The sequence below is a fragment of the Otolemur garnettii genome, unplaced genomic scaffold, assembly GCF_000181295.1.
Source record: "Otolemur garnettii isolate 467f Iridium unplaced genomic scaffold, OtoGar3 scaffold00137, whole genome shotgun sequence".
NCBI lineage: Eukaryota > Metazoa > Chordata > Mammalia > Primates > Galagidae > Otolemur > Otolemur garnettii.
Window position 1 is genome coordinate 1,274,783 of NW_003852532.1, and position 10,894 is coordinate 1,285,676.

The 10,894-nt window shown below is 43.6% G+C and overlaps 1 protein-coding gene across 3 annotated transcripts in view; it reads left to right on the forward strand.

The window, feature by feature from the left end:
* BMPR1B (bone morphogenetic protein receptor type 1B) overlaps positions 1-7,761 on the forward strand; it is a 274,381-nt gene extending 266,620 nt beyond the window's left edge. Inside the window, exon 12 of one of the 3 annotated variants that reach the window (XM_012810557.1) lies at positions 7,295-7,669. In XM_012810557.1, coding sequence (XP_012666011.1) covers positions 7,295-7,420 — 126 coding nt within the window. In that variant the 3' untranslated portion in view covers positions 7,421-7,669. Of the gene's footprint in view, positions 1-7,294 lie in introns of all 3 variants that reach the window. The other 2 variants (XM_003798493.2, XM_003798492.2) reach the window with 2 other exon arrangements.
* The last annotated feature ends 3,133 nt before the right edge of the window (positions 7,762-10,894 follow it).

A 10,894-nucleotide genomic window follows, 5' to 3' on the forward strand; every position in this document is an offset into this window, starting at 1 on the left:
GGGTTCTGAAACTATCTGCTATCTGAATTTCAGAATCTCTTGGCATGTCTGGAAAGTTCTCTTTCATAATTTCATGAAGAAGTGCCTCAGTGTTTCGTGAAGCAACTTCATCACCTTCAGGGATTCCTATAAGGTGAATATTAGTTTTCTTCGAATTGTCCAAGAGTTCTCTGTGAGTGAGATCTGTTTTTGCTCTCCATTTCTTTTGATCTTTGCGCTCCTGGGCTTCTTCAAAAGCTTTGTCTTCAAAGTCGGAGATCCCTTCTTCTGCCTTTCCACTCTGTTACAGAGGGATTCCACTGTGTCTTTCAGATCCTTGAGGGCTGCAACCTCTTATCTCAGTGTTTCAAAATCTTTGATCATTTTATCTTTGAAATTGTTGAGTTCTTGAGACATCTTTTGAATAACTTCTTCAGATATCTTTTGAATAATTTATTGAGAAATCTTTTGAATAATTTCTTGAACTCCTAATTCCTTCTTTTCTTCCATTCTGTTAATCTTATTTGCTATCCACATTCTGAACTTGATTTCTGACATCCTAGCCATTTGCTTGTGGATGGGGTCTTCAGTTGTGTCTGCCCATTTTCCCTTGGAGGAGTTGATCTACTCTGGTTATTCGAGTTGCCAGAGTTTTTCCACTGATTCTGCCCCATTCTGAGTTTACCTTGTTTGGAGGCCTTATCAGAACCATTCAGTTGGTGGCTTCAGAATTCTGGTTGCCCAGAGAGACAGGCAGAGTGTGTCTGTTGTCTTCTCCCAGTTCTTGGATGCTGGGGCAACTGGGGTGCAGTGGAACAGTAGCAGCTGCACAGGAGTGTGCGTAGCCTGATTAGACCTCGTTCAGCCTGCTAGAGCGACCCGGGGCAGGAGACCGGCAGCAGCCAGATCAGTCCTCGTTCGACCCCTCCAGGGCAACTGGTAGAACAGGGGAACTGTAGTAGCTAGATCAGTCCTAGTTCAGCACCCTGGAGCAGCCAGGGGGTGGGGAAATGGCAGCAGTAGCAACCAGATCAGTCCTAGTTCAGCCCCACCAGAGTAACTGGGGGAGGGGAGCAGAGGACTCCTTGACTGTCACTTGTTGGACGCATGCGGCACTAGCAAGCCGATCTGTGCCCTCCCAGCACGGGAGCCCAGAGCCAGGAACTCCCCCACCTCCGTCTGTGGGACGTACATAGCTCTAGCAAACAGTTCTGGGCCCACCCAGAGTGGTAGACCCCTCTACCACCACCTGTAGGGCAGGTGTGGCTCTAGCAAGCAGTTCTAGGCCCACCCAGCTTGGGTGCCTGGAGTGGGGAACTCTTCCCCTGGCCCCCGTGGGGTGTGCGTGTCTCTAGCAAGCTGTTTTGGGTCTACCTGGAATGGAGGACTCCTCTGCCACTGCCCACAGGATGCCTGCGGCACTAGCAAGCAGTTCTGGGCCTGCCCAGAGCCTGAGCCTGGGGCAGGGATCTCCTCTGCTGCCCGAGAGGCGTGCGACTCTAGCAAGCAGTTTTGGGGCTGCCCCACTCCATGAGGGCAAAGGGACCCACCCAGCAAATGGGTTAGTCTGGGAAGGTTAATACCTCCTTCCCCACCTTGCCCCCAGTCACTTGTAATCCCCCAGGTCTGTGACCCTATTCACTCCAGTAGGCCACAGTTCCTGGGGTTTACGACTGGCAAAATCAGCCAGAAATCTGAGTTCGGTAGGGGGGCCTTGTGTTTTTAAATTAGGCTTCTGTCCAGCTAGATTTCTCTGCAAGTCCTTGCATTCAGCTCTGGGCAGCAGACAAATAGCAGTTTACACTCAGGTGTCAATTCTAGCCTCTGCCCACCCATTGCCTTTGTCTCAGGGGGATTACACCCTGATGGCTGGTGCTTCACCCATGAAAGTTCTCTGTGTTTTGCCTGTGGTAGCTGTCCGGAACCTCTGTCTGCCCAGAGAGACAGGGCTGGAATGGCGTCAGCCTGCAGCTCAGGATGCCACTGTTGCTGTATTGGCGTCCCTTGAGCTGACTCTCCTCTCCTCATGCCTGTACCATAGTTAGCAAGAACAGCACCAGCCTTTTCCCCCTCCACTTCTCTCAAGGAGATGCCCAAGAATCTAGATTCCATAGGTAACAAACCTCCAGACCTTGGAGTGGGTGGGTGGGGACTCTTCAGAGTTCAATATTGCCAGTGGGGAATATATACAGTTTTATACAGTTTTACAGTTTTATGCCTGGCCAGAGGGTGCTGTGGCATGCCAGCAAGGGTAGGAGGTCCAGTTTTTAGGGGATCTCTCCTGTGGGATAGAGTGGGAGGAAGTTTGAACTCTGCTTGCTTGTTTGCATGGAGTAAACTGTGACCCCTTGTTGTGGGGGAGGGGACTCCCGTCTGCTTGGTAGTGGATTTTGTACCTTTTGGTTGTATTTTTGGGGTTGCAGCTTGCCTCAGGAAGGTTGAAGTGCGCTCTTCAATCTTCTCTCTTGGCTCTGCTCCAAACCATCAGCTAACTTGCTAAACTTCTGTACTTTAAGCCTCCTTTTGGATGGGAGCTTCTGTAAAAAGCTGGCTGCAGTTCGCCATCTTGGCTCTGCCCTCCTCAAAAGTTTCTAGGTGAGTTTACTTTTGTGGTGGAGGATTGCACTGGTCCTTATGGAGGATAGGTCTAAGAATATCCTGGAGAGCTGATTTATGGCAAATTTCTTTATGGCAAATTTCTTTAACATGGGAATGTTATGGCAAATTTCTTTAACATGGAAATGTCATTAAGTATTTAATTTCTCCATCATAAATGAAACTCAGTTTAGCTGGATACAGGATCCTGGGTTGAAAGTTATTTTGTTTAGGAGATTAAAAGTCAGTGACCACCCTCTTCTAGCTTGAAAGGTTTCAGCGGAGAGATCTGCAGTCATTCTAATATTCTTCCCCTTGTAGGTTATGGTTTTCTTACATCTGGCTGCTTTCAGAATTTTCTCCTTCATTTTAACTTTGGCAAAGTTAGCTATTTTGTGCCTAGGAGATGTCATATTCTGGTTGAGTCGTGCTGGGGTTCTGAAACTGTCTGGTATCTGAATTTCAGAATCTCTTGGCATGTCTGGAAAGTTCTTCTTCATTATCTCTTGAAGAAGAGTCTCTGTGCCTTTCAAAGCCACTCTATCACCTTCAGGGATTCCTATAAGGCAAATATTAGTTTTCTTCAAATTATCCCAGAACTCTCTAAGAGAATGATTCATTTTTGCGCTCCACTTCCCTTCCTCTTTGAGTGTTTTTGAGCATTCAAAAGCTTTGTCTTCAATGTCAGATATCCTTTCTTCTGCTTGCTCCATTCTGTTACTGGGGGATTGTACTGTATTTCTCAGATCTTTGAGGGCTGCATATTTTTGTCTCAATATGTCAAAATCTTTGGTGATTTTGTCTTTCAATTCATTGAATTGAGACAACATTTGAAATGCTCCTTGAATTTCTAATTCCAACTTTGCCTCTGTTTTATTAATCTTATTTGCAATCAAAATTTGATTTCTGACATTTTAGTCATCTGTTTATGAATGGGATCTTCAGTTGTGTCCACCATGTCGTTCCTTGGGGGAGTTGATCTACTCTTATTATTCATGTTACTGGAGTTTTTCTGATTTCACCCCATGCTTATCTTACACTGTTTGGCTAGGTGAGCAGATAAGGTGAAGTTAGGTTGGGGGCTCCTGGAATAGTGATCAACCAGCCGTTTGCCCAAGAGCTGGGACTACTGTCTGTACCTTTTCCCCTGGAGCTTTGCAAAGGACCTGTACAGTGCTATGGCCTGAGAAACTGGGGACCTGCTTGGTGTGGTAGGGATAAGTGGCTCTGTCTTGTTTCTAGCTGGTTTTTGTCCCTTGTGAAGCCGTTACTCTGAGTTGAAGTCTTAGCTTTGTAGAAATACCAGCAATTAAGTTACCCCCCCCCCCATGGGTAACAACTAGAAAAGGAAAATCAAACCTTCCCACAATCACACACCCAAGGTACCACATTGGATAGGCCTTGGGTGATTGGTCCAGTCCGAGAGGTCCACGTCAATTGTCCCTGTCCGCACCAGTCTCAGGTGGGAGAGTTCAAAATGTGTCTGGCAACTAGATAGCAGGGGTCTGCTGGCAGCTCAACTATGACTGACTCCTGTGCTCCATGAGGTCAGGAGGACCCACCCAGCAAATGAATTAGTCTGGGAAGGTTGGTGCTCTCTTCCCCACCTTGCACCTCTGTCACATCCCATCACTGAACCCCACAGGGCTGTAACCCAGTTCCCTCCAATGAGCAGATTCTCCAGGGGTTTGTGCCTGCCTGAGTCACAGGGAGATCTTTGTCTCCTCGATGAGGCCTCAACTCTGTGCCACTATCCAGCAGGGGGAATTGAGGCCTGACAACCTTGGGTGATTAATGGAGGCTGAGACAGTTCACTCAGTTCTAGCCCCACCTCTGATTGATATTGCTGACAGAACGGAACAATTTCACAGAATTTGTTTCTGTCACGGCTATATTCCCCTGCAAGTCAGATGCTGTTTGAGTTTACAGAAACTGTGACTTAGCCCCTATCTGTGCCATTGCCCTGTGCTGGTGTGTCTGTCTCGGCTGCAATCTGTGTTGGGGCAGACGCGGTTAGAGCTCACACTCAGCTGTCAGTTCCAGCTTCTGCCTACCTGCCTTTGTCTCAGCTGTGATCCCCTGAGGAAAAGGTGCTTCTTAGGCTCACTAAAGCAGTCCTTCTGGCTCAGCCCCGTGCTGGGAGTCTGCCATCTCTGCATGAATCCCTGTGGTGCCCCACCCAGGTAGGTACCACCTCAGGCATACCCTTTATTCACGGGGCCTGCGTTTCTGTCCCAGATCTGTTCTGCCAGTGGCTGCCACCAGAGAAGATGCCCTGCTTCCTCTGGTTGCCCAGAGAGGCAGGGAGTGTCTCTCCAAAATATCCCCAGGGGTGTAAGCCCTATTGTTCCCGCAGCTGCTGCTGCTGCTGCTGCTCTGTGCCACTGGGCACCCCCTCTCACTCTCCTGTAAGGTTCCCTCAGTTCACCTTATTCTCCTTACTCCTGTGCCACAGAATCAGCACAGACCAATGACAGCCCATGCCCTGTCCATAACTCTCAAGAAAATGCCCAAGAATCTGGATTCCATGGGGGACAGGCTTCCAGACCTCAGGGTGAGAGTGGAGGGTAGTGTTGGGAGTTCAGAATTACAGGTAGAGAATATATAGTTTTCTGCCTGGCAGGAGAGTGCCATGGTGCATTCCTCAGTCCTCTCTAGGTTTTTAGAAGGTGTCGCCCATGGGATAAAATAGGAAGGTATCTGAATTCTGCTCGCATGTTTGTATAGAGTATACTGCGAACTGTTCTCATGGTGGAGGGGACTCTATCCGCTTGGCGATGGATTTTGTACCTATTGTTTGTTTCCTTGGGGTCACAGCTCAGCTCACCTCAGCAGGGTTGATGTGCATTCTTCAGCCTTTTCTCTTGGCTCAGATTCAAACCATCAACTTCCTTCATAAACTTCTGTCCTTTAACTCTCCTTTTGGACAAGAGCCTCTGTGGAAAGCTGGCTCCAGTCAGCCATCTTGCCTCTGCCCCCTGTGTATTTTTAAAGCACAGTGGTTTTTCTCCATCACAAACCCATGTACGGGATTCTCCCATTTTGATGGGAGAAAAAGTTAAGCATCTGAACTGAGTTTTCCATACACAGAAGGGACCTGAGTCAACCCATGGAAATGGGTGATTCTGCTGTGTTTAGCTAATAAGGACGATGATGTATCCACGTTCAGTTCTATGCCATGGCCTAGGGGGACATGTTCCTGGATCTAGAAAGGAGCTGCCGGGAAGGAGGACATCGTCAAGCCCTTCCTGACAGCATCTCCTGTTCCACACTCTTCCCCTTCCATCTCTCAGCCTTCAAACGTGCCACATCCTGGAGTTCTCTGTCAGGCTAGAACATTCAAGATGAGTTTGAAGTACCTTTAGAGGAAAAAAAGTCTCTTATCAAGTGTGTACCAAAGCTACTACAACGAAATGTACACGGCACTTTATAAACTATTTCTTCAGTGTAAGATTTATTTAAAAATAACCTTTGGTTCATGGGTTTTCTCTCTAGTTACTGAAATGCTGAATAATATATATATTTTCCAGCAAGCTGTGCAGAAAGTTTTATATTATTTCAAAAGTGGTTATTGACATTGGTGTAACTTGAAATCCCCTCACTGATGATTTGTAATGAAATTAGAAAAGTATGCTTTTTAACAGGAAGACCAATAATTGATATACCACAAGAGGACACAGGAGAAATTCCTAGTGATGTTATACAGATCATTAATTTCTGTAAATGGTACAGTGAGATGCTATTATGGTAGCAGACAGTGGTGATTTAGGAATAATCATGTTCATTTGAATTGTATGGAATTAGATAAAAGACTGAAAGTTATCAAGTATTGTAAACAATCTGAGCGTGTGGAGCAGAATGCAGACTCCCTGGGTACTGTAATATCTAGTGTTTGCTTCATACTGCCTTCAAAGACACCCTGCTTCAGTCAGTAAAACCACCTCCTTGCTCCTGTAACAAGGAAGGCACAAAAATCTGTTTTAGTCATACCCAATTTTGCATGAAAACAGTTTTTTTTTTTTTTTGAGGCAGAGCCTCAAGCTGTCCCCCTAGGTAGAGTGCTGTGACATCCCAGCTCACAGCAACCTCCAACTCCTGGGCTCAAGCGAGTCTCCTGCCACAGCCTCCCAAGTAGCTGGAACTACAGGCACCTGGCACAATGCCCAGCTATTTTTTGGTTGCAGCCGTCATTGTTGTTTGGTGGACCCGGACTGGATTCGAACCTGCCACCTTAGGTGTATGTGGCTGGTGCCTTACCAGCTTGAGCCATAGGTGCCAAGCCCATGAAAACAATTTTAATGGAAGTTTATTTCTATATCATTTTAAGGGTACTTAAAAAAAATAATCATGCTCAGTGCTGTACCACAGTGGTTACAGCGCCAGCCATATACACCGAGGTTGGTAGGTTAGAACCTGGCCTGGGCCAGCTGAGGCAACAAAGGCAACTGTAATAAAAAATAGCTGGGTGTTGCGGCAAGCACCTGTAGTCCCAGCTACTTGGGACGCTGAGTCAGGAGTATCAGTTAAGCCCAAGAATTTGAGGTTGCTGTGAGTTGTGATGCAACAGCACTCTACTGAGGGCAACATAGTAAGACCTTGTCTCAATATAAATAAATAAATTCAAACTTCATGAATTCAGAATTAAAAAGCAAAATTGTATGAAGTGCTGAGATAATGCATTTCTCTAATGTCATTCCAATTTTCCTTTTCTCTTCCTTAGTGTCTGAGGCAGATGGGGAAACTCATGACAGAATGCTGGGCTCACAACCCTGCTTCGAGGCTGACAGCCCTGCGTGTTAAGAAAACACTTGCCAAAATGTCAGAGTCCCAGGACATTAAACTGTGATATGAGAGGAAACAGTAAGCTTCTCTGCAGAAAGCCAACAGATACTTCTCTGTTTGTGGGCCGAGCAGAAGTCGTTAAAGGAGCATCCACAGTCACAACCTTGAACATCGTCCTGCTTCCCAGTGGGTTCAGACCTCCCCTCTCAGGGAGCTCCCTGGACAGAGACAAGTTCCCAGAGGCACAGATTGGTCTGTGTCTGTCTGCAGGAGGGAGGAACCGCTTGGGTAACTTGTTCAAGATTTGATGCATGTTGCTTTCTAAGAAAGCCCTGTATTTTGGGATTGCCTTTTTTTTTTTTTAAAGATGCTTTAATTTTGCCAAAATATAATAAATAATGTGGATGTTTTAAGGTTTATACTACTATAGTTTAAATAGTAACAGCAAAAGTTCTTCCCCAAAACTCCGCTGGAAGGCAAATTAAAATATGTGTTTTTTCATTGGTAAAACATTGTTGCACTCTACAAACCAAAAGTCAGTCTGTGAAGTTGGCGAATATAGAATGGAGCTCATCTTGCCACCCCCACCCCCCCAACCCCCCACCCCCGGCTCCTCAGACCACTGGGGCCAGCCCCGCCTTTGAGGCTGCCACACAATGTGAATGCACCTGGGTACAATACCACCTGTCTAGGACCAGTTTTGGAATTCCTGCAGGTGGCCTTTTCGCAGCTTCAGACACTATGGAACAAATGAAGGTTTTATGTGACTCTTACAGGAGTGTTGATGGGGTTCTTCAGAACCACTTCGTGTTTCTGGTTATGTTGGGCTTTTCTTTCTTGCTAAAATTCCTTCCTTTTCATTAAAAGATGTTTTGATGTGCAGAGAATTGACCTTGCATGCTTTTGATCTCTCAAATCAAAGGATCAATATTAAACAAAATTGCCATGGTTGTGCTGAAGACAAGATGCTTTTATAGAGATGATTTGCTTTTGTGTTGTAAGAAGAATGTGTCCGCAAGCTTCAGGAAGGAGGATGAGGGTATGGATGGTTTATGTCTTACATATGCCAAGGAGCCAATCTCAAAAGCACAAGAAAAAGTATATACACCTTATTTTCCATACGTAATGATGGTTTCCTTAGGTGACTCTGTCTTTTGTGTGTATGTCTGAGTTAAAAGAGAGGAAGCATCTGTTAAGTTAATGTAACTAAATTTTATTTTAACAATACGTAACTGTAACCTGCAGATAGGACAGCAGAGGAGAGATAGTGGAGGCCACCAAATACTATGACTGCTGTGATTGATTATTCTGAAATAGATAGGGATGGAGTGTGTTCACCAACATTTCACACTGGAGGAATGCTGACTCATTTTCATATTCAACTCGCTGTTTAATTTGTTAATTTTTCTTTTCTATAGCACTTGTGCAAAACGTCTCTTTATCAGCTTAGTTCTACAGGTTTTAACTTTGGAGCAACGTAAATAAAATCTCTGACAAGGCTGGTATTCCTTAGCAGTAGAAATCACTGAAGTCTAAAATTGGCGCACGTGTCTCTCAACCTTAGGCATTTACATTTCCTTACTGTGGTTTTCTTTTGCTGCTTAGAAATTCTGTAGTGGTTAGTTAAGACTTTGGAAGTACTTTCTTTCCTCTTGACCTTAGAAAAAAAAAAAAGAAAAAAAAGAAAATTTCTTCCAGAATACTCCAGGGGGCAGTGTTTTATAACACATTTTCACCACTGGGTGACTGAAGGATGAAAGATTTTTGAAAATTTGACAGCTGCATGAAAAATGAGAAAATATTTTCCTCACTTCTGAAGTAGGCTTGCAGCTGGTGACTTGTTCATCCAGAAAACATCTTAAAGCAGTGAATGTGAGCTGTGCTCAACAGGGAGGGGGAATTAGGAGGAGAAACAGTTATTCCGTATTTCACGTTCACTCCCCAGTGCTTCAGAGCCACATAAGCCATAAGAAAGAATTTCTTAATCCTTGAATTTGAAAAATTTTGGGATTTTTTTTGAACAAGTAAAACAGTTGGTTCTAAATACAATTGCAATCAGAATGCTGCTTTTATTGATACTAAAATAACCTCAATAGCAATGTACAAGTTCCTTTCTCTTGTGTTAAATAATATTCTTTGTGATAGCTTAGAAGTAATAAGTGGTTAGAACTTTAATCATCTGAGCCTTGGAGAGAAACTTCAGTGCCTCTAAGCAGATCCTCTATAAAGAAATGGTAAATGTCTTAGGCCAGTTAAGTGGAGATACGTTTGTGTTAATCTTGAGTTTCTCTAAATTTAGTGAGGTAGGGCTTATGCCTTAGCTAAAATTATGTTTTCTTTTTGGTAAATACTTGAACATTGATAACTTCAAATCAGAATATTTTGTGGGGAGTTGATGATTTAAAAGTAAACTAGATTTCTAAGGGTGGTTTTGGCTCCAGAATGGAAAGAAATAGTATCCAGATTTCTTCTATATTATTTCTTTAGTTGCTTTGAAAAAAATCAGTAGCTCACTTTCTAATCCCTGACCTGACTGATTTACTATGAGTATTTTAAAAGTATTTGTGAGATACTAAAAAAGACCCACTTAGCTATTAATAGTCTTTCAATGGGACAAGAATTTATTTAGGAATAGATGTTTCTCTGTATTTTACCAAAATCCACTTTTCTTAGATAAAACTAAATTGTTCTTAAAAACTACCTACTCGCTTCCCAGTACTCTTTTAACTTTTTAAAATTTCTAGTAGCTCAGAGGTGAATTTTATTTTTACGTTTTGTCTTCCACTCAAGTAAGTGAGAACCTGGAAATTGATAATGTAGTTGATAGGTTACTTTTAGGACTATTTCAAAGGCTAAGATTTTCTCCTAACCCCTCCCTTGCAAAGGACTCCTAAATTATTAGTTGTTAGACACGTTTTGTATGCCAAGATGTTCAGGTTTATAGTTTATGTTTGTATATATTATATAAGTATATATGTATATATAAATATTATGTTCAGTCTGGAGTCTGGGTCAACTCCATTGTGTGGATTAGAGAGTAAAATATTATGGTTGATAAAGTACTAAATGAAACATAATATTTATTTATAAAAGTGTGTAGACAGTTAAATTACGAGTAAAGTGCTCTGAACATTATGAAGATACAGGCCTTTGACCTCCTGGAAAGCACCGCTCAAAAGCCACTAGTGACAATTTTTGAATTCCCCAAACAGAAAGCTTCTTAGAAGGTGTGCTAAGATTTTATTTGCCAGGAATTCTCTGACACATTTCAGCTGAAGTGTAGTCAAGTCTAGCTCGTACTTAGTAAGGACCGCGTTTCATGTTCCTGGGGTCATGCATATTCATGAAGAGTTTTATGTTGTTGGTCTATTCTGGTTTTCTTTGTTTGTGGGTGGAAAGGCACTGAGAGAAAGAAGTATAATTTTTTTAAACTTGAACGTGTTCAGTATTTATATCTTCTTAGAAAACTGAGTCATATAGATAGCAGTGGAAATGAAAGGAGTGGCATCACAAGTGATTTAATTTACCAGTTAGGATT